The sequence below is a fragment of the Loxodonta africana genome, chromosome 9, assembly GCF_030014295.1.
Source record: "Loxodonta africana isolate mLoxAfr1 chromosome 9, mLoxAfr1.hap2, whole genome shotgun sequence".
Taxonomy (NCBI): Eukaryota; Metazoa; Chordata; class Mammalia; order Proboscidea; family Elephantidae; genus Loxodonta; species Loxodonta africana.
Window position 1 is genome coordinate 122,066,853 of NC_087350.1, and position 25,758 is coordinate 122,092,610.

Consider the following 25,758-nt stretch of genomic DNA (forward strand, 5'->3'; position numbering starts at 1 on the left):
GGGCCACCTCTGTTCACCCCACTGCGACCAGCGAGCACCTGGGGCCTGGGCTATGGAAGGTTGCAGAAGGAAGTGGGCCTCAGTACGCCAGAAAGCAGCAACTCATCCTCCACCCCTAGCTTATACCATAAGAGCCCTCGGGGACCGGGCTGCACCATCCAAGTCCCAGGGTCTCCTCCTGTCCTTGGCTGAACCATTTCTGCCCTCGCTGGCCTCAGGGTACCTCTGCAGGCCTCGCAGCACCAGGGGAGTGAGCATCCACAGCGAGGCTTCAGCCATGGCCTCTGCGTGCGTGAGCCTTCCAGTCTTTAGCCCTCAACCAAGGGGCTGGGTAGGCTGGGCCCCTTTGGGGAAGCTGAGGCGCATGTACCCTGGTGTACGTGCTCAGAAAATGACCAGCCTGCTGGTGCTACCAATACCTGCCCAACGTCCTTCCAGATTTCTCGAGTAGAAACCTCCAGTCCAAGGAAACACAAAACACATGCCTCCTCTGACATCACCTCTCTCCTCCTGTCTGCCTCTTCCACCCCCGTCTGTCCGTGTGCTGTGCTGTGGGGGCTCGTGTGTTTCTGCGATGCTGGAGGCTATGCCACTGATACTTCAAATACCATCGAGGTCACTCATGGTAGACAGCTTTCAGCAGAGCTTCAAGACTAAGACAGACTAGGAAGAAAGGCCTTGTGATTTACTTCCAAAAATTAGCCAATGAAAACACTATGGAAAAACCCTATGGAACATTGTCCGATATAGTGCTAATGGGCCCCTTGGGTTGGAAGGCACTAACAATACACTGTGGCCGAAACAATGGACTAGAACATACCAACGATCATGAAGATGGTGCAGGTTCCGGCCACATTTGGTTCTGTTGTAGGTGGGATTGCCGTGGGTCGGAGACGACTACAAGGCAGCTAAGATCTGCCCTAGAGAAATGAAGTGCTTGTGGCAGCAAAGCCTGAGGAGCCCTGACTGCCCCAAGGGAGGGGGCAGACAGACATCCTTCTGCCACTACCGTTCCTGAGGGCAGCACTGAGCAGCTCAGAGAATGAGGCTGGGCTCCGGCCCAGAAGTCTCTCTAAACAGACTGTTGAATGAAGCACACATGGTGATTTATATAAAGGCTAAACAAAAAGTACTACCAACTGTGGGAATGCGCAGACAGAGCACCGCACAACTCCAGAGGGCGCTGTGTGCGCTGTTCAACAAGCTGTTCTCTCCCTGTCCCTGCTGTGCATGGAGAGCCAGACGTCGGGATGTGCTCCACAGATACGACCGTCACCCCTGGGAGCCACCCTCTCCCTGTCCCTGCAGTGCACAGAGAAAGAGCTGGGCATTGGGATCCACTCCACAGAGACCACTGTCACCCCTGGGAGCCACCCTCTCCCTGTCCCTGCAGTGCACAGAGAAAGAGCTAGACGTTGGAATCCACTCCACAGATACCACCGTCACCCCTGGGAGCCACCCTCTCCCTGTCCCTGCAGTGCACGGACAAAGAGCCAGACGTCGGGAAGCACTCCACAGAGACCGCCGTCACCCCTGGGAGCCACCCTCTCCCTGTCCCTGCAGTGCACAAAGAGCCAGACATCGGGATGCGCTCCCACGGAGACCACTGTCAGCCCTGGGAGGAGAAGAGAAGGCCGGAGAAGAGAATGTCTCGGGCGTCCAAGGTGTCACAGAAAGAACATGCGCCTCCTTTCCCTGAGCAACTCCACAGCCCCTTTAGGATGCTGGTATGAGCACCAAATGGTAAACATCAAGGGAGACTTCGGACATTTGGCCCAGAGCAGGATAGGGAGCTACGTCTTTTTTGGTTCCTGATTTTTGAGAGTGCAGTTGATCTACGCATACTGACGGAGGCTCAAGTCTAGGATCAGTGTTATTTGAAGAGAGAATGGTGTCAGGTATTTTGTAAGGTGCGATCTAATTTAAAAAACATTGGCTGTCATCAAAAGCACGAGAAACAAGATATAAAGTAGATAAATTGGACTTCATCAAAATTAAAAACGTTGCATCAAATGACTTTATTAGCAAAGCGAACAGACAACTTACAGAATGAGAGAAAATACTGGGGAACCGTTTATCTGCTAAGGGTTTAATACCCAGGATATATGAAGTACTAGTACAACTCAACAACAAAAAGACAAACAACCCAGTTAAAAACCTGGGCAAGGGACTTGAACACACGTCTCACCGTTAAGCATACAAAAACGTGATCGATTTCGTTAGTCGTTAAACATCAGTTGCTGTTGAGTCAATTCCGACTTGCAAATCAAAACCACACTTTGCAAATAACTGCAAATGTGAGAATCAGCACAAAGCCAATTCCTTTGAGGCAGAGATCAAGTATATCCCAGACTTCCACGTTCTTCAAGGGGCTGGACTGCTCCATCTCTGAAGCTGTCGCTCTCCTTCCTCCGAGCACTCTCCCCGCCCCTGCTGGGTTCGGCAACTCACTGCAACGTCTCACAGAACGCGTGAACTGTACTTACAGGTAAGTGGTTTACTACCTCAGGGTCCGGGAGCATGTAGGCAAAGCCTCCCTTCTTCGGTGCAGGACAGCTCTCTCAGCTTCTCTCCACTGTGCAGACCCCCCCAGCCCCCCGAGGACAGGCTCCTCTTGGCCTTGCCGTCTGTGTTGCTGCTGGGCCCCTCCAGGCCTCTCGCTGTCTTCAGTGTTACAGCTCTCTTAGGAGGTTCCTTGCCTCTTCTCTGTCTGCTTCTTTCTTCCTTCTAATTCTTCCTATTGCTTCCTTCTGTCTGAAAAAATTTTGTGAGGTTGGCTGCTTAAATACACAAACTCCTTGTCAATTTCAAGGCATGGCACTTCTACCAGGGCCACGAACTGGCCAATCCCCTTTTAGTAGGCCACAGACGCTTTGTTTGCATAGTAAGGTACAGATACCTCATTTGCATAGTCTATTGACCAATCACAGGGCGGGCTGCAGCCCAGGACCAGATAAAAAGTCTCAAAACCGGGCTGTTTACAGTTTACCCAGGAACGGCAATCAACTGGGACAAAAGTAACAAATCTGGAGTAGAAAACTAGGGCAAAGGCAACACCTCAGGGTTTAGGGGAAAATCTCTCAAGCTGTTTTTCCAAAGAACAAGGCAAAAGGCCACATCAAGGCAGCTATTGCACCACACACAGTGAGACACCACTTCACACCCACTGCTGTTGTTGGTGTCAGGTGCCGTTGCGTCGGTTCTGACTATAGCGACCCTGTGTACAACAGAACGAAACACCGCCTAGTCGGTCCTGCGCCATCCGCACAATTGTTGCTTGAGCCCATCATTGCAGCCACTGTGTCAGTCCACCTTGTTAAGGGTCTTCCTCTCTTTCACACCCACTAAGGTGACTACTACCGGAAATTAACAAAAGTATTGGGAAGGATGTGGGAAAACTGGAACCCTCACTCACTGCTGATGGAAACGTAAAATAGTGCAGCCGCTGTGGGAACCAGTGTGGCAGTTCCTCCGAAAGTTAAAGGTGGAATCACCCCGTGGCCCAGCAATTTCAGTCCTGGGTAGATACCAGGAGACGTGAGAGCTGGGACCCAAACAGGCGCTTGCACACCAGTGTTCACTGCAGCGTTACTCATTATGACCCAAAAGGTGAAACAACCCAGGTGGCCCTCAACTAACGAATGGGTGAGCGGAACGAGGTCCTCCACACGTGGACTATCATTCAGCCTAAGAGAAACGAAGTTCTGATACCCACCGAGAAACATCACGCCGAGTGAGCTCAGTCAGACGCAAGAGGACAAATACTCTATGATCCCACTTACCTGAGGTATCTAGAATCAGCAAATGCATAGACCCCCAAGTTCCTTAGTGGTTCCCAGGGGTGGCTGGGGGGGGAACGGGGAGTCGCTGTTGAAGGGGTGCTGAGTTTCTGAGGGTGATGGTAGCACAACACAGTGAATGTAATGAACGTCACAAAGTTGTACAGTAAAACACGGTCGAAATGCTAAATGTTTTGTTGCATATATTTTACCACAATAAAATTAAAAAGAAACTGAATAACTCAGAGTATAGGTATGTACGGGCCGATATTCCCAGGGAACAAACAGCCAACTGCCAGCGGTGCTAAAAGCTGGGGTCGGGTGTGGGGGAGGGTAGAATTCTGACTTCAGGCAGCATGATTTATGTAAGGTTGGGTTCATTTTAAAAACAACCATCCACTTTTGTCCTAGAAGTAAAGCAGCTGTGTTTCCCTCTTCAGGGGAGGACAGCCCCCTCAGTCCTGAGCAGGGGCCCCGCCCAAGGCTTCCGAGTTCCCCGGTCTCTGTAGCCACTGTGGGGTGTGTCTGGCAGGCTGACACTTGGGACTGGCAACCCTGAGCCTGGCTGCCCCGCCCACCAGCATGTATGATTGTGTACCCCTGGGTTGCCCACGAAACCCTGGTAGTGTAGGCAGCGTAGGTCGGCAGTTCGAATCCACCAGGTGATCCTTGGAAACCATACGGGACAATTCTACGCTGTTCTATAGGCTCGCTGAGTTAGAATTGACTCGATGGCAATGGGTTTGGTTTGGGTCTCCCAGGCCTGTGAGGAGAAGAGGCGAAGGAACAAGCAAGCAAACAATCTATATGTTGTTGTTGTTCGGTGCCATCAAGTTGGTCCAGACTCATAGCGACCCTATGGACAAGAGAAACACTGCCTGGTCTCCCACCACCCTCACAATCGTTGTTATGCTTGAGCCCATTGTTGCAGCCACTGTGTCAATCCATCTCTTGAGGGTCTTCCTCTTTTTCTACTTTACCAAGCGTGAAGTCCTTCTCTGGGGATTGATCCCTCCTGATAACATGTCCAAAGTATGTGGTATGTAGTCTCACCATCCCCGCTTCTAAGGAGCATTCTTGTACTTGTTATAACACAGGAAAGGATGGGGTGCTGTGAGGCAGTGATGTGGGGGTCAGGCATGGCCTGGTCAGCTCTCAGGGGTGCCCTGAAGAGGAGAAGAACCTGCCCAGGAGTGAGGGGTGGGCACGGGGGGGGTGGGGAGGGGGAGACTTGTGCTCCAGGAGCAGGGAGGAGGCCTCTGCAGGTGAGAGACCAGGGCAGCAGGCAGACAAGGCTGATGCATCCACAGGGAGCATAGAGGCTTCACTGTCACTAGAACAGGGGGCTTAAAGGGCTTGATGTGGGGCCCCGCCCTGCCTTATCCATGGGACTGCAGGGTGGCTCAGGCCGAGGTACAGAAGGTGGGCTATGGGGAGCAGCAGAGAGGCGCGGCGGCTTTGGAGGTCCTGGTGCCCAGACGGTGGTGTGGACAGGGAGGGGGAGGACAGTGAGCTGACCAGACTCCTGAAAGGCTGGATGGGGGGCCAACCAAGGGGGAGGGAATGGGTGAGGGGGAACACCCTAGGATGGGAAGGAGAAGGTGGGGGGTGGAGGTGGCTTATGAGTCCGTTTTGGACGTTCTCCGCTGACAGTGCCTGCCTGATGCCTCACATGTGAGGTGGTTGCTAAAGCGCACTCCTGCCCTCACCATAGAAGCAGGCTATATTCGGGCTTCAGATCAAAACTGCCTGACTATGTCTAACTACTTCCCTACTCTTTCTACTGTTTTAACTTCAGGGTTAGACCACAGCTGAAAGTCATAAACAAGTTCCAAGAAAAACCAACACCGGACCACCAGGCATGTACAGATAAATCAGAAAACTCATGTCAAGGAATGAAGAATCACCAGACTTATGTCGTCTGTAGAAACTGAGTGCATTTCGGAAGTGAAAGGTGACAGTCGCTTCCATGCCAATTCCTAGCCTGCCCCACAATGAATAATCAGCAAAAATCATGACTGTGTATAACTTCCTGATTCTGCTTACTATAATGACCTCATAAAGGCTGATCCCCGCCCAGTTTTGGGGAGCTGCCTTGGTGACTGGAGTCCCAGCACACTCCTTTACTTGGCCAACTAAACAAATGCTTTCACTTTGCCTTAAAAGCCATGTCCATTTCTCTGTTCAGACAGTTCTGAGCCGAGCAGGGACCTGGACCTGAGCTGGTCCTAGTCCAGTATGGGCAGTTACACATGAGTGTTGAACACCCTCGCCCAGTGCTCCTGAGATGTGAGCATAGGGGCCACCAGCTCGGGTGTGGGTCTTAGGCCAGGGCCATGGGGGTTCTCTCAGTCTCACCTGGAGCAAGGTGAGGACAAAGAGGCAGGGCACCCATAGGTGCGAAGGAAGAGACACTGCCTTGGGCAGGCCCAAAGCCCAAGGAAATGAGAAAATGGAGCAGAAAGTGGGAGGAGAAACTCACAGGCCAGTAAGGATGGGGCACAACCACTCACAATTTCCCAGAACAGTGACCTAGACAGTATCACAGACCAGGCAGTGCTGCTCCCACCCTGCTCCCCCCTTCTGAAGCCAACGGTTGTTCTTCGGGATCCTGGGGTCCTCAGCAAAGCCCCACATCTGGAGAGGGGCGAACCAGTGGGTGTCCTGAGCTGCTGTTTCCTGGCATGGGCTGACACTTGGACCAAAGCCAGGGCTCCCAGGCTGCCCCTGGGGTGGACAAGTATGAAGCCCCGCGGTGCCCCAGCCAGGTAGTGTGGACACTGGGGTAGAAGTTTCACAGGATCTCAGAGGAAAGCAGAACTCGAGGACTCCGACAGATGCTTGCCACTGCCCTGTGCTCTTCGGCCGTAGAAACGTGGACAGAACAAGGAGTTCTGAAATGGGCTGTGAAGCCAAGACCCCTCGAATATTCTCTCAGAGCTAAGCAGATTAAGGCAAGGACATAAGTAAGTTGGAGCAAAAGAAAAGAAAGCCATGGAAAAAGCAAGAAGGGGAAGAAAAAAAAAAAAGGAACAAGAGAGAAAGAAAGGGAAAAAAGGGAGAAAAAGAGAGAAAGAACAACGGACTTGGCATTGAGAAGACAAAGACCCCAGCTGCCAAAAAATCACAGCCCAGAACAGAAGGCAAATGCCCAAAGGGCTTCGGGCACTAAATCAACTTAATAAAGACAAGGTTCAATAAAACAAGAGCTCAAAGACGAGATAAGTCCATTTATCTACACAGACTGAGCTAAAAGGGAGACTGCAGACCTCAGGAAACAAACCAAGAGCCCAAATATCATCATGGTGATTATTAAATGAACCCAAGACAGCAAGAACCAGGAGAAACATGGCTGAAAATCCAATTACTGGTCCCGCAGACTGGCTGACAGTCGTGGCGAAGGCAAAGACAGAGATCAAAGGAGCCGGAGAGGAGCTGGAGATGTGGAGGAAGCCCCACCCCAAGGATCTCTGTGTCTGAGTAGACGTCCCATCCAGCAGCACAGAAAAAGTACTTCTTAATATAATGATGGACTGATGAAAGAACTACACATAGAGTTAGTTTCAGGAAAGTAAGATATAGATTAGGAAGGACCTGGCGGTCTACTTCTGAAAAAATTGGGCAGTGAAAACCTTATGAACTGTAGTGGAACATTGTCTGGGATAGTGCCAGAAGATGAGCTCCTCAGGTCGGAAAGCACTCAAAATACGACTGGGGAAGAGCTGCCTCCTCAAAGAAGAGTCAACCTTAATGACATGGATGGAGTCAAGCTTTTGGAACCTTCATTTGCTGATGTGGCACGACTCAAAGTGAGAAAAAACAGCTGCAAACATCCAGTAATAATAGGACTGTGGAATGTACAAAGTAAGAATCTAGGAAAATTGGAAGTCATCAAAAATGAAGTGGACTGTATAAAGATCGATATCCTATGCATAGTGAGCTGAAATGGATTAGTATTGGTCGTTTTGAATTGGACAATCATATGCTCTACTGTGCCAGGAATGACAAATTGAAGAGGAATGGTGTCGCATTCATTGTCGAAAAAAACATTTCAGGATCTATCCTGAAGTACAATGCTGTCAGTGATAGGATAGTATCCATATGCCTATAAGGAAGACCAGTCAACATGACTATTATTCAAATTTATACACCAACCACTAATGACAAAGATGAGGAAATTGAAGATTTTTACCAACTTCTGCAGCCTGAAATTGATGGAACATGCAATCAAGATGAATTGATAATTACTGATGTTTGGAATGTGAAAGTTGGAAACAAAGGCAAAGGATCGGTAGTTGGAAAAATGGTCTTAGTGACAGAAATGACACCAGAGATTGCATGATAGAATTTTGCAAGACCAATGACTTCTTCACAGCAAATACCCTTTTTCAACAACATAAATCGCGACTATACACATGGACCTCACCAGATGGAATACACAGGAATCAAATCAACTACATCTGTGGAAAGAGACAATGGAAAAGCTCAATATCAGTCAGAACAAGGCCAGGGCCGACTGTTGAATAAACGATCAATTGCTCATATGCAAGTTCAAGTTGAGGCTGGAGAAAAGGAGAACAAGTCCACGAGAGCCAAAATACGACTTTGAGTATATTCCACCTGAATTTAGAGATCATCTCAGAATAGATTTGACGCATTGAACACTAATGACTGAAGATCAGATGAGTTCTGGAATAACACCATGGACATCATACATGAAGAAAGCAAAAGGTCGTTAGAAAGACAGGAAAGAAAGAAAAAAACAAAATGGATGTCAGAAGAGACTCTGAAACTTGCTCTTGATTAGCTAAAGAGTAGAGTAGCTAAAGTGAAAGGAAGAAATGATGAAGTAAAAGCTGAACAGAAGATTTTGAAAGGGCGGCTTGAGAAGACTAAGTAAAGTATTATAATGATATGTGCAAAGATCTGGAGTTAGAAAACCAAAAGGGAAGAATACACTTGGCATTTCTCAAGCTGAAACAGCTGAAAAAATTCAAGCCTTGAGTTGCAATACTGAAGAATTCCACAGGAAAAATACTGAACTATGCAGGAAGCTTCAAAATAAGATGGAAGGATACACAGAGTCACTGTACGAAAAGAACTGGTCAATGTTTAGTCACTTCAGTGTATATGATCAAGTGTATGTGATCAAGAACTGATGATACTGAAGGAAGAAGTCCAAGCTGCACTGAAGGCATTGCTGAAAAACAAGGCTCCTGGGATTGATGGAATACCAACTGAGATGTTTTGACAAACAGATGCTGCACTGGAGGTGCTCACACGTCCATGTCGAGAAATTTGAAAGACAGCTTCCTGGCCAACCAACTGGAAGAGATCCATATTTGTGCCCATTCCAAAGAGAGGTGATCCAACAGAATTCACGGATTATCGAACAATATCATTAATATCACATGCAAGTAAAATTTTGCTGAAGATCATTCAAAAGTTGTTGCAGCAGTACATTGACAGGGAAATGCCAGAAGCTTGAGCCAATTCAGAAGAAGACATGGAATGAGGGATATCTTTGCTGCTGTCAGAAGGATCTTGGCTGAAAGCAGAGAATACCAGAAAGATGTTTACCTGTGTTTTATTGATTATGCAAAAGCATTTGACTGTGGATCATAACAAATTATGGATAATGCTGCGAAGAATGGGAATCCCAGAACACTTCATTGTACTCATGAGGAACCTGTACATAGACCAAGAAGCAGTCCCTTGAACAGAAAAATGGGGTACTGCGTGATTTAAAGTCAGGAAAGGTGTGCACCAGAGTTGTATCCTTTCACCATGCCTACTCAATGTGTATGCTGAGCAAATAATCTGAGAAGCTGGACTATAGGAAGAAGCATGTAGCATCAGGGTTGGAGGAAGATGCATTAACAACCTGCAATATGCAGATAACACAACCTTGCTTGCTGAAAGCGAACAGACTTGAAGCACCTACTGATGAAAATCAAAGACTACAACCTTCACTATGGATTGCACCTCAACATAAAGAAAACAAAAATCCTCACAATGGGCCAATAAGCAACATCATGATAAAAGGAGGAAATATTGAAGTTGTCATGGATTTCATTTTACTTGCGTTCACAATCAACACCCATGGAAGCAGCAGTCAAGAAATCAGACGACATATTGTGTTGGGGAAATCTGCTGCCAAAGACCTCTTTAAGGTGCTGAAAAGCAAGGATGTCACTTTCAGGACTAAGGCACACCTGACCCAACCCATGGTGTTTTCAATTATCTCATATGCACACGGAAACTAAACAATGAATAAGGAAGACCGAAGAAGAATTGATGCCTTTGAATTATAGTGTTGGCGAAAGAATATTGAATATACCATGGACTGCAATAAGAATGAACAAATCTGTCTTGGAAGAGATATAGCCAGAATGCTTCTTAGAAGCAAGGATGGTGAGACTTTGTCTCATGTACTTTGGACATGTTATCAGTCCCTTGAGAAGGACATTATGATTGGTAAAGTAGAGGGTCAGCGAAAAATAGGAAGACCCTCAACAAGAAGGATTGACGCAGGGGCTCCATAATGGGCTCAAACATAACAAAGATTGTCATGATGGCACAGGACCAGGCAGCATTTTGTTCTGTTGTACACAGGGTCACTATGAGTCAGAACTGACTCCACAGCACCTAACCACAAGATACAGAATTGACTACGCCCAGGTATTCTACTTAATCTGTTGTGTTTAAAGGATAAAGAAAGAATTCTTCAGGCATATAAGACAGAAAAAGTGAATCACCTAGAAGAGGAAGGCAAACCAGCTGCAGGTTTTCTGAAGCGAATTCAATGTCTCCTGCCTACCGAGTTTTATGGAAAAGGAAAACGAGATCTAGGACTGTTATACCCAGCCAAGATGTCATTCAAGTCTAGAGGCACGAGGGGGACGTTCTCAAATGGAAAGCAACTCAGAAATTACGGCACAAGTCCAGATGCCCTCCTTGGAAAAAAACAACCTTAAAAGTAAAATGCAATCAAATCAAAGAAATACCAAAATCAATAATCCAGGAATGGAAAAGCCACTGTGAATGGGTTGGTGAAAGTCCACCTAAAATCAGAGAAAATATTTTTAAAACTATGCACAGCGTGGTTAAAGAACAGGTAGTAATGATTCGAAACCTCGACAGAGTAAAAAGAACAACACAATTAGCAAATTCTGGGGGGTGAAGGAGAGGGAGAGAATCAGGAGGGTTAGCGGTGCCCCCTTCAGAGCAGGGATGTCCCACAAGGAGTCCCACTCCGAGCCGACTGTGATCCTAGCAGCCCCACTAAAAGGAATGGGGCTCCTCGGAGAAACAATGGATTCTAGGGCACGGGAGGCGGTAGGAGAGCTGGAAAACCTAGAAAACAAGGAAGGTGTGAAGGGGGATGGGAGTCATGCAAAGGATCCAGAGGCCAGCTGGCCAGGACTCCCCCTAGTCAGAGTAGGGACACTGCGCATCAGGAAAGGAATGACGGAAATGTGGTCAGCGCATGTCCTGTGGCTGCTAACTATCACAGACTTATGGGCTTTGAACAACACGGGTTTATTTTTTCACAGTTCTATCAGACACAAGTCTAAAATCAAGGTGTGGGCTGGGCTGGTTCTTTCTGGAGGCTCCAGCGGAGACTGTCTCCTTGTCTTTTCTGGCTCTAAAGGCCGCCTGCGTTCCTTGGTTCGTGGCCATGCATCACGCCAACCTCTGCTTCCGTTCTGAGGTCTCCTCTGATCTGACCCTCCTGCCCCCCTCTCATAAGGGCCCTTGTGATGGCATTGGGCCCACATGGGTAATCCAGGACAACCTCCCCTCCTCAAGACCCTTAACTTGTCACATCTGCAATGTCCCTTTTGCCAGGTAAGGTAAACATTCACAGGTTCTTGGGGTTAGGATGACATCTGTAGGGGCCATTGTTCTGTCTCCCACACATGGTGAATCCATGACACTCCACAGGGCAATGCATGGTCCTCAGAAAGAGAAATCTAGAAAACACCCCACTTGTCACCATTTGAGGCTAATAAATACCGCCTTACTCTGGAAACTGGTAATTAAACAGAAAGGAATAAACATATCTTCCTGTTTTTTCAGTAGAAATTTTACTTTGGGGTACTCAGCTAGCTCCCATTGATGAAGGCAAGCCCTGCTTACAGGAGGAATGGCTAACAATGGTGAGGTGAACAGAAGAAGTCGGCCCCCAAGGCCCCAGGGAGGCCAGGCAAGGATGTGCGATGGGGCTCAAACCCACTGATGCTTGGTCGGGGGGAACTGGATGCTGGTTGGTGATAGCTCGCCTGAAGGTGATCACCATGGAAGGGCTGGCTGTCATCTCATTGGAGAGACAACCCAGACATTTTCCTTTGTCCACCAGGCCTTTAGACCCAGCTCCCAGGTCCCGAGAGGAACAAGCTGACCAACCAGGGAGAGGCCAGCAGACACTGGCCAACACTGGCCTACGGGACCAGAGCCTGTGTAGTGACCGCCTAGGCCATGTAACAAGTTTGTGGCACAGAACAACCCAGATTTACTCTCTCACACTCTGGAGGTTAGAAGTCCCGGCATAGCTGAGCTCAGGGTCCCCCCAGGCCAAAATCAAGGTGTTGGCAGACTGGGCTCTGATCTGGAGGCTCTGGGGCAGACTCTGTTCCCTGTCTCTTTCAGCTCCCATTGGCTCCAGTGCTCCCTGGCTTGTGAACTCGTTGCTCCCATCTCTGCCTCTGTGGTCACATGGCCCTGTGTGTGTCTCCCTCCCCCTTATCAGGACACGTGTGAGTGCACTCAGGGCCCATCCAGTAATTCAGGATCATCTCTCATCTCAATATTCCTCTTCCCCACGGTGCCTGGAGAACATGGTTGGAGCCCCCTGGTAGCAGGGATGGGAAGACTGTGCGGGGCTTCACAAAGGGGGCACTCTGTATCCCACAGGGCGAGGCCTGGGAAGCCTGGGACCCTCTTTGTCAATGGAGTGTTGTCCCTGCCATGGTGCCAACCTCCTCCTCCAGGGCATTACAGGCACCATCGGGCACAGCAGTGACATCCTGGGATGTTCACCCCCTCCCCCCCACTGGTTAATCAGTCTGAAGGGGCCCCCTGAGGGACACAGAAAAGTTGACAGAAGGGAGGCGGAGGGAGAGAATCAGTGCGTTAATTAGCTAACTAGGTTTGCAGGCCAGAGTGAGGCCTTCACGAGACTAGCCAGGATTTGAAGGGTTGGACAGGTGGGCATTGGAGGTGGGGTTCACCCTCCCAGTGTGCCCCACTTTTTCCTCATGAGATGCCCCAAGGTGGCCACTGGGGCCAGGACAGGGTGAAGAAGTAGAGCTGGCACTCAAGCCATGGGCCTGGGGTCCAAGGTCAAGTCCTGCCGAGCAGGCATCGAAGGGAACCCTGGGTGCTGTGGGCAGAGAGCCTCTGTCCTCACGACTGCCCCAGGCTCAGATGCTCCCACCCTGGGAGGCACTCCTATCCCGTGACAGGCCCTCCCTCCAGTCCCGTGAAGGGACTGAGATACATGAGGGAAGGCTCCCGGGCCCTGAGGCTAGGGTTCTGCCACGAGAGGGGCTGCCAGTGGCCCCTGGCCATCACAGAGTCAAGGAGGGGCTGGGGGCCTCATGTCCACCCCCTCAGTCTCCCCTAGCCACCTCCTTGGCCGAGCCCCCACCCCAACCCAGACCCCTTCTTGGCTCTGCCTGTCCCCACCACCCCAGACCCAGAAGTCATCTTCAGGGGCACTCGGGGCTCCCTGTGAGTGATACTGTTGGGGGAGGTGCAGAGCAGGCCTTTCTCCCACTGCGGCCACCCCAGGGGTCTTGGTGGAAAGTGACCGTTGGAGCTATACCCCTTAACCTTGTAGGGATCCAGGTCTGCAGGGACACAGGGGTTCCCAGAGCTGTGCCTGTCCACCCTGCCTCGGTGCCCCTCCCCAGCATTGTTCCTGGAGGCCAAGCCCTCCTCTGCAAGGAGCTCCCAGGCTCCCATGGTGTGGCCAGTGAGTGGGCTTCGCTCTCTGTTGTCATGGATTAATCATGTCCCCCAAAATGTCTGTCAACTTGGCTAGGTCACGATCTCCAGTATTGTATGATTGTCTACCCTTTTGTTACCCAATGTGATTTCCCTATGTGTTGTAAATCCTATCACTGTGATGTAATTTATATTGATGAGATCTACAAGATTAGATGTCTTAAGCCAATCTCTTTTGAGACATAAAAGAGAGAAGCGAGCAGAGAGACATGGGACTTCGTACCACCAAGAATGAAGAGCAGGAGTGTGCATCCTTTGGACCTGGGGTCCCTGCACTGAGAAGCTCCTAGTCCAGGGGAAAATTGATGACAAGGACCTTCCTCCAGAGCCGACAGAGAGAGAAAGCCTTACCCTGGAGCCGGGGCCCTGAATTCAGACTTCTAGCCGACTAGGCTGTGAGAGGACAAACTTCTCTTTGTTAAAGCCATCCACTTGTGGTATTTCTGTTCTAGCAGCACTAGATGACCAAGACATCTGTGTTTCCTGTTTGGAGCTCTTTTCACACTGACTCAGGACCACCCGGAAAAACAGCCCAGCCAAGCCAGCAGATGTTGTCTCCCAAGCCTGGCCAAAAGTCCTGAGCCCCACAGTGACCACTCTGCATGCTTCAGCCACACGTGGGCCTCCCCACAGCCCTACCCTGGACATGCCGTTAATGACCAGAGAAGGGGATGGGGGCACAGCCTGGACCCCGCCCCTAGGGGCTGCCCCCTTGAACCTGGGCCCTCTGCTGGGGTTGTGGAGTAGTTTCCAGACCCAGAAAACCCATTGCAATCGAGTGGATTCTGACAGAGCAGAACTGCCCTGTAAGGTTTCAAAGGAGTGGCTGGTGGATTTGAACTGCTGACCTTTTGGTTAACAGCTGAGCTTTTAACCACCACACCACCAGGGCACCTTCCAGGTCCCTCAGAAGTTCCCCCAATTATCTGTGTGACCACGAACAGGTCCCCTTCTGGGCCTCAGTTTCTCTGTCTTCAGGGGTGGGGTTGGGCCAACAGACGTTCGAAAGCCCCTGGGCTGGCTCTGTCACACCCAGACATCCCTGCACTTGGCTGATGCACCTCCATCTCCCCGGTGGGGCCTGGGGCAGCTGGCCCTGTTTACAAGTGGGGACATTCAGGCCCAGGGGAGCTGCTCTCTCACCTGAGGGCCCTGTACTGTGGGGGGTGTCCCATACTCCGTCTCTCACATGTGCCCCTGTCACTGGCAAATGTCCCTCTGTGTTCTCGTTCCTTTACGCACCACCCACTCACTGTCCCCTGGCCAGTCCTGGCCTCCCAGAGCTAGGGGTGACCCGGGCCCTAGAACCCACACCTGGGGAGCAGGCAGGGAGGAAGGTGTGGACTGGCCCAGGGTCACAATCTCCACAGCAGAGGGGCACCTGCCCTCTCCTCCCCTACCCTGACACAGGGCCCCTCTCTCTCCAGGCCCCTGCTCCCTGCTGGGACCCCGGATGATAGCAGGAGCAAACCACACCTGGCCCCCAACCCCACACACCACAGCCAAGAGGGGGACATGCACACGACCCAGCCCTGACCCAGAAAATGGCTCAAACACCCTTCCTCACTCGGGACACCTTGAAGCACATGGAATCGGCCGGAAACTTCCAGGCCCACAGCAGCCTCTCCTGTTCAAATCAGCTGGGCCTTGAGTTCCATCTTGCAAGGGGCAAAGAGTGGGCCCCTGAGACCACAGGCAGCGAGTCAATGCCGGGGCCCAGGACCACCCAGCACCCACATGCCACGGCCCCTCCACTGTCAGTGGGCTCCCCCAGAACCTGCAGGTATGGCATGTGGGAGCCAGGCCACTCACCCTAACGACGGGGGACTGATTCTTGGAGTGAGGGGACCCGAGGGATCCTAGGCCCGAGTCAGCAGGCAGGGCCAAGGCGCTGTAGGTGTCCTGGGGGCAGGTGGGCCTGGGTGAGGGAGAGTTAGGAGGGGTCCGGGCCCAGCAGGAGTCCCTGGGGATGCAAACAGCTAACGTGTTTGGCTGCTAGCCAAAAGATTGGAAGTTCAAGTTCACCCAGAGATGCCTCGGAAAAAAGACCCAGTGACCGGCTTCTGTGAAGACTGTGGCCACGGAAACCCTGACAGCTCTGCTCTGACACACAGGAAGGCACCGTAAGTCAGCAAGGACTCAAGGACAACTGGGGGACCCACCCAGGGGGCTCGGCGTCTGGGCCCGGCAGCTGCCAAGGGCAGAGGGCTTCCTGGGAAGTGACGATGGACGCCAGGAGGCGCAGCCTGGGAGACCCCAGGCACGGGGCCTGAAGAGCCAGGTGGCTGGGCGGGGAGTGAGACGGGCAAGAGTTCGGCCTGGCTGAATCAAACCGCTTCGGAGTCAACGTTCTTGGAATCTACACCTAAGTGCCGACCACCGGATCGTTTTTGCTGCTGGCACCCAAGACCTACTTGTGATTAACGAACTAGGTGCTTAGACAAGATAAGGGGCTACATTTCAAGGCCCTGTGTGCTTGACCAGCTATAAATTACTGATAAGCCTCTCGAGTTGTTTTTCAAGGCCTCACCAGGTCCAGAGCGTGCACAGTAAAGATCAACATAGACTATGAATGACCTTCCACATGAGACAAACATGAGCAGGGACCCCTTGCCAGGACTCGAACCAAGATCCAGAGGCATCACACATGCACAACATCCCAGAACAAGTCCTGTTTGACATCCCTCCACCTTAGTTCCAGCAGCCTCTGCGAGGAAGTCCATCTTGAATTCTAACTGTGCACGCATTTGATTTTCATAACCCCTCCCCTTCTCCTGGAAATCTCCACCCATCTAATGAATAAAGATAATGCCTTTTTCCTGCCTAAAAACTTTTATAAAGCCTAGGAAATCCTTTGTTCTGGGAGAGACTGGAGGCTAGCATAGGTGGAAACCCCTCTCCATCTCTCCCTTGCGAGCCTTTTCCTAATAAACCTTTGTTCTTGTGGAACCTCTGAGCCTCTCCTGGTCATCCTTGGTCAGTAGGAAGCAAGAACCTAAGCAGGGCTTGGTCCCAAGCTGGGAAGCCTTGCCCTGCAATAGGGAGGGCTGGCGTGCAGGGAGAAAAGGGGCTCGGCTTTAGACCCAAGGAATCCTGGGAGCCAGGCGACATGTCTCCCGAAGCACGTCTCACCCTGTCCTGCATGGATCCAAACATGGCAGGTGACCCCCACGCTCGCCTGGGTCCTGCGTCCTGGTGTGGACAAATGGAGGACAGAGGCCCGGGGTACCCCTGCGGAATCACCACCCAGCCAGTCCGGCCAGTCCGGTCTGTTAGCAAGGCAGCCTGCGCCGGTCAGAGGAAGCGCCTGGGGCGCATTTAAATAGAACTTCCCTCGGGATGTGCGGCTACAGCGTTTCCCTGAGCTCCGCAGTACTCTCCGGAAGAGCTCTTGGGGAAGGTGGCCACCGAGGCTGAGGACTCTGCCTGCTCCAAACCCAGACCATCCTCACCTCCGCACCCGCCCTGGGTGGGACAGCTCCCACCCCAGACTCTAGCAGCCCACGAGGCTCAGGCCTCAGTGATGGTGGGTGCTCCCGCCCTTCCTGGAGCCCTGGCCTAGCAGGGGAACCTACTGAAAACCCCGTGCTCCTGTCCTCCCCGCCCCTGCTTCCCTTCCCAAACCTCTTTTTAAAAAGCCAAATACATTGCCTTGAAGTAAATGCCACTCACAGAGAGGGTTGTTTTTGGCTGTAACCTTTAAAGAAGCAGATCACCAGGTCTTACTTCTGTAGTGCCGCTGGGTGCGTTTGAATTGCCAACCTTTCACTTAGCAGCTGAGTGCAAACCATTTGTGCCACCCTGGGACCTTTGCCAAACCTCCACTGCCCCTAAAACATGACCACCCCCTCTACCTCAGCAGGCATCCACTTAAGGGACCGTCCCTTAACACAGGGTCCATCACGTCATGGGCCACGCCCATACTTATCCATCCAGCACTTTCTACATCAGTGCACAGAGCCCTTCCCAGATAGCCTCCCACTCCATTTAGCCAGAGGTGTACGATGTGTGTCCATGGAACAGAGCGGCTCAGCAGCTGAGGGAGCCTCCACGTGGGAGCAGGGTGCCTACAACCAGTGTCTCCGTGGAGGGAGGCTGGAGGAGGCAGGCTGGAGATGGAAGGCTGGAGGAGGAGGAGGCTGGAGGAGGAGTTTGAAGGAGGAGGAAGCTAGAGAAGGAGGCCGGAGAAGGAGGAGGCTGGAGGAGGAGGTTGGAGGAGGAAGAGGCTGGAGGACGAAGAGGCTGGAGCAGGAGGCTAGAGAAGGAGGAAGGCTGAAGGAGGAGGGAGGCTGGAGGAGGAGGAGGCTAGAGAAGGAGGCCAGAGAAGGAGGCTGGAGAAGGAGGAGGCTGGATGAGGAGGAGGCTAGAAGAGGATGGAGGAGGAGGAGGCTGGTGGAGGAGGAGGAGGTTGAAGGAGGAGGGAGGCTGGAGGAGGAGGAGGCTTGAGGAGGAGTTTGGAGGAGGAGGAGGCTAGAGAAGGAGGCTGGAAGAGAAGGAGGCTGGAGAAGGAGAAGGCTGGAGAAGGAGGCTAGAGAAGGAGGAAGACTGAAGGAGGAGGGAGGCTGGAGGAGGAAGAGGCTAGAGAAGAAGGCTGGAGGAGAAGGAGGCTGGAGAAGGAGGAGGCTGGAGGAGGAGGAGGTTGGAGGAGGAAGCAGCTGGAGGTGGAGGCTGGAGGAGGGAGGCTGAAGGAAGAAGTGGCTGGAGGAGGAAGAGGCTGGAGGTAGAGGCTGGAGGAGGAGGCTGGAGGAGACAGGCTGGAGGAGGTAGGCTGAAGGAGGAAGTGGCTGGAGGTGGAAGCTGGAGGAGGAGGAGGAGGCTGGAAGAGGAGGAGGTGATCCTGCAGGGCAGGTAGGTGACTCTCGGGATGGGTCCCGCTGCCCTTGATGTTCACACCTTCATTCACATTTGTGATGACCATTGTTGCCTTGGATTAAAAAAGGAACACGGTCCAGCTGACATGGGGAGGGGATGCAAGGGGCTGGGCCCCAGTGGGGCAGGGGATGAGGAGGGGACAGCTTAGAAAGAGGCCCTCCCAAATCTGCTCGGCTTTCAGGCAGATGTCTGGGGGCCGCCCTGTGTCAAGGAGCCTGGGACTGGCCAACGGTCCTGGAGGGGGCCGGTGGTAGGGGCTCAGGGTGGGCAGGGACCCGGAGTGGCAGAACCCAGCAAAGCTTCCCAGGAAGACTGCCTGCCCCACCCCATGGTGCAGGTACAGGCTGGGCTAGGAGGCCTGGTCCCTGGAGGAGTGTAGTCAGGATGGTGTAGACAGGAAGGGCAGGATGGTGGGGGTGAGAGCAGGATGGTGGAGGGTGGGGGCAGGATGGTAGAGGGCGGGGAAAGGATGGTGGAGGATAGGGGTGGAACGGTAGAGGGTGGGGGAGGGCCAGATGGTGGGGGGCTGGGGGCAGGATGATTGTGGAAGACAGGCTCTAGGACCCTGATGAGAAGGAGGCAGGAGCTGGGTTGGGGCTCCCCTAGGGGGAAGGAGGCACTTTCAAGCCATCCAACAGCATTTCTTCCCCCTAGGGGACGATTCTCACCAGCTCCTCTCTCCATCCAACTACCAGGCTCACAGCTCTGGGCTGTGGGCTGTGGGCCCTGGGCAGCACTTTGCAGCTAGCTCAGTGATTGCTAGGTTATCAGCAATTAAGGTGAGCGGGCCCCAAGGTGAGGCTCTTCCCTAGAGACCCATGCCCTGGCCTTCCCCCTTTCTAGCATGGAGGTGAGCTCTGGGGAGCTTTGCATGCCCCCACCTCCTTTCCCCAAGCTGGAGGGGGCAGGGCCAGCAGAGTCGGGAGGGGTGTGGAGCGGGTGTGGAGCGATCAGCAGGGAACCTGAGGCCTCTCTGAAGCCCATCTGCTGGCCTCTGCAGCCCAGGGCCCTGTCTGATGTCAACAGTCCCCCCTGTAGGGCAGGCAGGGATCTGGCCCAGGCAGAGGGCTGCTGCTTCCCCACCTTCCTGCCTTCCCACATCCCCACTTGTTTTGTGAATAAATATTTGGTGTTGCTCAACTCCAAAAACCCAGGCCACGACTCTGGGCTGTCAGAGGACAAAGGGGCACAGCCCAGCGGGGCCTCTTCTGGACCATGTTCTGACCGGGAGAAGGCTTGGACTCTGGGTGTCCTTCCTGCAGGAAGGCAGCATTCAGCTCCACGGCACACCTGGGGAGGGGCCCCTGGACTGGGCCCACCAACCGGGGCCTGCACAGGCACAGCCCTGCCTCCTCCCCCTGCCTAGAGCCCCAGCACCAGACCAGGCTGTCCTATGAGCACCCCCAACAGCCCGCCGCCCTGTCCTCACATGCTGGGGGGTGTGGGGGGTGCACCGACCTGTGATACACCTCCAACTGTGACTTTGGGAACCCTGAGGGGCTGTGCTTGGAGCAAGAGCTGACCTCCACCCCTGGGGGCTGGCATGTGAAGCTGTGGAAAGCAGCTGGTCCCAGGCAGGGCATCCAGGAGGGGGTTCACTGCCAGGTCACCTCCTCCCTGTGGTTCTCCTATCCCAAGTCTCCCCTGTGATTCTACCTCTTATGGGAGGTAGTCTCCCCTCCCCCTTTCTCCCCATCTCGTATCTCAGTGTACAAGCCCCATTCCACCCAGCTCTGGGGGGAGCGGAAGGCAGGGCTAAAGTCGGCTAGATGGCACAGATCGGGGGACTGAGGCTCCCCCAGGACGCTGGTTAACAGGGATGCCTGTCATGGCCACAGCTCCTGGGTGGTGCAGCTAGTTTACACTACACTACTAAAGCTTGGCAGCTTGCACGCCCCCAGTGGTGCCACAGAAGAAAGGCCTGGTGAGCTGCTTTGTAAAAATTACAGCCAAGAAAGCCCCATGGAGCACAGTTCTGCAACACTTGGGGGTCGCCATGGTTGGAACTGATTGAATGGCAACTCGGGGTTTGGGTCCAGGCTCTGGCCACGCCCACCATTTGCAAAGCCCTTTCACATCTCCTGTCTCTTGCCCGCTTCCCCCCTTTAAGGGGTGCCATCCCCCTCTGCAGGAGCAGGGGCCTCACGGCAAGGTCTGCAGTTCCTGAGGCGGCCACTCAGAGCCCGAGTCTGTCTCCCCCAGGGTCCTAGCACCCACTTAGGTTTTCAGGACAACTCAACCATGGAGGTGGGGGCTGGGCCCTTGGCCTCCCGAGCTCCTCTGGGCTCCTTGGGGCCTGGCTCTGGGGCAGAGGGGCAGTGAGAGGCCCCAGGGTGGGCAAGGGGTCCCAGGCCTGGGGGAGGACCAGAGGTGAACTGCCGCTGAGAGTCCTGCTCCCGGAAGCCCTCAGAGCCAGCCCATAGCCAGCGGTGAGAGGCGCCCAGGAGCCCCTTCACTCCTCTCCCAGCTCTGCCAGCCTCCCTCCGCTCTGGGAGCCACTTCCATCGACCACGTGGGCGAGGCTGCAGTGACTCACTGCTAGTGGCCTCGGCCTTGGAGAACAGCCTCCAGAGTCTTCGTAAAGCATGACCCTCTCCCACAGAGCCTGCCCTGGTGCTGGAGAGGAGGACAGGGTGGGGACAACTGGGAGGAGAGAAAGCATCCTGGGCCACAGGAGCCTGGGTGGCATGCCAGGCGAAAGGGGCTGGAGCTGCCTCTGCTGAGCCCCTGCTGAGCCCCGGCTGTGTGTCCATGGGCGGAGGGAGGGGCAGACACAGCCTACCCCTCTCCCTAACCCTAGGTGCCCCGTGGCAGATACCACTTCCCTTGGCACACTGGCCCACTGGCCTGCAGCTTGAGATGTCTGGGCTGGGAGCCAGGCAGGGAGTCCTGTGTGGAGGGTGGGGCTCAGGGGATCTCAGGACCCACCAGCAGGGCAGGTTCTGCCCCAGCCTCCCAGTCTCCTGCCACCCCAACAAGGCCTAGGGAACAGTGTGTATGCCAGAAGGAGTCTTCCAGAATCTGGGGGGCATGAGAAGGACACGGCCATACTCTCCCAGGCAAGCGAGGCTAGAGCAGAGAACATTGTGAGGGCTCCCCGTGGCTGCCCTTTACCACATCGGTGGGTAGTGAGCCGGGCAGGCCTCCCAAGCTGCTGCTGGCACAGAAAGCCCCGGTCACTCCCAGTCCTGGGCTTCCCAAACCCAGGCTCCTCTTTCCTATACTCAGACCAGAGACAATTTTCCAGGAAGGCTCCTCAAGTCCCTGTGATGAATGGATGCAAGGAGGGAGCTGGGAGCTGGCCAGAGAACAGGTGGTACCCATGGGTCTTGAAGTCCCACCTCACTGGCCCCTCGTTTCCTCTGGGGCACAGCCAGCCATGTGCCTCACTGGGTCAAGGCAGAAGAGCCCCTTGCACCCTGCCCGGTCCCCCCTCCAGCCTCTAGGTGAGCAGATGCTGGAGATACCCAAACCAGCAGCCCACCTCATCTGGAAGCTCTGAGGTAAGGTATAGGGTGGGGGGCACCTTTCCCAAATGGCCTGGCCGGGTCTTCCCACGTGGTGTCTCTCAGGGCCCACGAGGTGTCTGAGAGAGGCATGACCTCCATGCTCTTTCCTCCCATTTCACTTCATTTCCGACTGCAGAAGGGCAACGGGGAGGGCAGCCGAGTGCCAGGGGCCACCAAGGTCTCCTCCCCCCCCCCCACAGATACACACACACAGCAGACACACACATCTCCAAACACTGGACACCTCCAGCCCTGTGAGGCTGCTGGGCTGCTCACACAGGAGACAGGCCCTCAAACAGGGCCCAGCAGAAAATAGACTGGGGTTGCCAGGGGATGGGGGAGTGGAGAGCGACTGCTTAAAGGGTCTAGGGTCCTCTTTTGGGGTGATGAGAAGTTTTGGAGCTAGGCAACGGTGACGGTTGGATTGCGAATGGACTGGACTAAATGTCATGAATGGCAAATTTTATGTTTTGTGTATTTTAAAAGCATAAGCCAGGGCCTAGCTATGAGTTGGAATCGACTCGACAGCACTGGATTTGGGTTAGGTCACAGCACCGCATTAACGCTAGCTAACTCCCAGTCCCCAGGGAGGCGGGGCAGTCTTCCCCAGGGCAGACCCACGGCCACTCTAGCCAAAGGCGAAGTCTTCCCGTTGCTCTCTGGAAATGAACGGATATAGCATTACAATTACATCGACCACACTGGCCTGGTCCAGTCGTCTGGAGACCAGGCACCACCGGGGGAGATGGTACCACCCAGGGAAGACAGGCACCACTTTCTGCCAGCGCCTGAAGAAGCTCCAGCTGAGGCTGTTCTGGAGAATTAACCAAGTCCCACCTGAGCAGGCACCCAGGCCTGGTGCTGACACGGGAAGATGTGGAGGGCATGGGTGGGCTCAGGGAAACCCCCTGCCCTGTGCACCAAACCAGCACCAGCCTGCCCTCCTGCCCAGCCAGGGAGTTGAACGAACTCTTGACCTGGGCGTTTTTGCTCAGGTGGGTTTACTCATGGCTGTGGCATTTAGACAAACAGCAGCAAGTCGACCTTAGAGGGCTTCCCAGCAGGACTCACATGCCTTGATTCTAAAAGGATGAGGACTTGGGCTCTGTCTTCCCCTGACTCAGTTAATGCCACCGAATGTTGTGTGAGGTGGAGCAAAACGCTCCATTTCCAGCAGGCAGGGTGATTTTAAAAACCATTTTCCATAAGCTCTGGAGCTCCTTACACACAGTCCTCAACGCTGACCCTGCTCCCAAGGAGCATTTTTGTTTTTCAGCCGCAGTTGAGCAAGGGGCCACTCTGAGGGCTCAGTGTGAGTCCTGACAATTTCCAGCCACGTGGACTTTTTGTGCTAATGTGAATAATTGCACAGTCGGGGAAAATGCAAATCCGCTCCCCGGGCTCGGGGCTGAGGTGACCAGGCCTACGGAAAGGCCAGCAGCCGCCCCTAGCTCGAGGGAGGGAAGGAGAGCGTCGGGCCCGGGCTGCAGGCTCTAGCGTCCTAGAGTCCGGAAAGCTCGCCCACAGACGGGCGTGAGCGCGCCTCCCAGGAGGCTGACGGAGCTAAGTGCCGGCTGTTTACCCAGACAGCTATTTGGGGAAAAGGCACAGGAAGAAGCCACATTTCTTCTAGCTGCCTGCCAGTCCCCTTGCATTAACGACTTCCAAGGTTCAAAGGACCCCTGCCCATTTTTTTACCCAGGAGAATTTGAGGCGAGGCAACCTCTTCACGCTGAACGAGTGACCACAGCATGTGCCTGAAGGACACTACCCCTCAATTAATAATTAATAGGGGACCACAGCATGCGTCTGGAGGACATCAGCCTGAGCGCGTCCACCCCAGCTCTTCCCCCAAATTAGCAGAGCTGAGGGTTTGGGGCGCTGAGGGCGGACCGGGGTGCAGGGCCGCATATCGGTCTCTGGGAAGGCCCCCACCACAAAGCCCCCGGATCCCGTCCCCCAGGCCCCCTCTGAACTTCTTCCGTTTCCTAGAAGCCGGGAAAGTTGAGGGGCTCTTGGTCGCCGGCGCGCGCCGGGCCGGAACCGGCCTTCAGCACCGGGGACAGCGGCCGGCGCGGAGCCTGCTGCCCGGCTGTGGGCAAGGACCTGGCCGCCCCCCGCCTACCTGTCGTCGCTCTGGAAGGACTGGTCGCCCAGCAGCAGGTCTCGGAAGCGATACCGCGGCGGCAGGGGCAGCACCTCGGAGTCCAGGTCGGTCATCTTGAGGCTGGCGATGTCCAAGAGCACACCGTCCCCGCGGCAGCCGTCCCCGGCGCCGGGCTGCCTGTGGGCACACGCCAGGGCCCGGTCAGCAAGCCGCGGCCAGCAGGGGTGCGCTCGGCCCCCGCGGCACCTCGGGCTCCGGCCGGCGGGCGGCCCGGCCCGCGCTGCGCAGCGGAGCCAGGGCGCCCCCACCGAGCAGCGGGGCGGGGGAGGGGAGGGGCGGCACCTGGGGGAGGGGCGGGGCGGGGCCTGGAGGCGGGGTCGGCCGGGAGGGGCGGGTGGGGTGTGCTGGGCCGGGCTCGCCCCAAACCGGCTCCCGGGCGGGAGGAGCCTGAGGGCTGGGGGCTCTCATGGCCTGCCCAGGGCAGGAGCCCACGACCGTGCCGGGTCCCACCTCCTCCTTCCCTCGACTCCTCCGCGGGTCAGTGCAAGGCTTCCTGGCCCTCACAGCCTTTGCCAAGGCTCCTTGGTCAGCTTTCCTCCAGGATCCAGAACCCCCACCTCCACCCCAAAGACCCTCCTTCAGAACCTCAGGCTACTTAGGGGGAGGGGGAGGTGCAGTAGCTGAAGGTTTAAGAAGAGGCCCTGTCCTGCCTCCCTGGGGCCCAGCAGCTCTGGTCAGGTCAGAACCTGCGGGGGAGGGGGTGGTGTGGGGGAGGGGAGAACTCCTCTGCCCAGAGCTGCCCACAGAGGGGCCACAGACACCCTGTCCCTATCCCCTGAGTCAGGGTGGGCAGATCAGGTACCCAGAGGGTCCCTGGAGTCTGCAGCCTTTGAGGCCCAAGGGCCAGTCTCCTGGCTCCTGCCCTCCTCTGTCCCCATCCCCATGTTAGTGAGTCCTAGCTGCAGTCCAGTTACCCACCTGGGGCTCCAGAGCCAGGTGGCAGAACAGCCATCCAAGGCCCCCAGTTCCCAGCCTCCACAGACAGCAGTCCCCAAAGCCCCTTGCACACTAGCCTTGTTGTGGGGCTCTAGGACCCCTCAGCCCTCAAATCGGGGATCACAGCCTCCTTTCAGGCCCCCTTGCAACACAAGCCCCCTCACAGCACGAGGCACCTGACTCCCACCAAAACAGTTTCCCAGCCATGCCTGAGGTCAGCACAGACAGCCCCCAAGGTACAGATGGCAACTGAAGCTGAGGCATCAGCGCCAGAGGGAGGTCGAGCTAGATCCCAGGTCCCTGACCCCAATCAGCACTGAGGGCTCCTGGCACTCTGTGGGAAATGTGTGAGGCAGAGGTTCTTCCCACACCCTCAGCCTCCAGACTAAGCATCGTCCCCACCTGCCTCCTCTAAGAACAGAGACCTCCGGACAGGGCAGACACCCACACAGGGTAGACGCCCGGGAAGAGCCGACCCTTGAGC

At 54.5% G+C, this 25,758-nt stretch overlaps 1 protein-coding gene across 4 annotated transcripts in view; it reads right to left on the reverse strand.

The window, feature by feature from the left end:
- Positions 1 to 25,758, reverse strand: part of KCNT1 (potassium sodium-activated channel subfamily T member 1) — a 107,227-nt gene that overhangs the window by 61,317 nt on the left and 20,152 nt on the right. For all 4 annotated transcript variants that reach the window (XM_064290697.1, XM_064290699.1, XM_064290698.1 and 1 more), the window contains exon 2: positions 24,297 to 24,455. In XM_064290697.1, the coding sequence (XP_064146767.1) occupies positions 24,297 to 24,455 (159 nt within the window). The remainder of the gene's footprint in view (positions 1 to 24,296; positions 24,456 to 25,758) is intronic.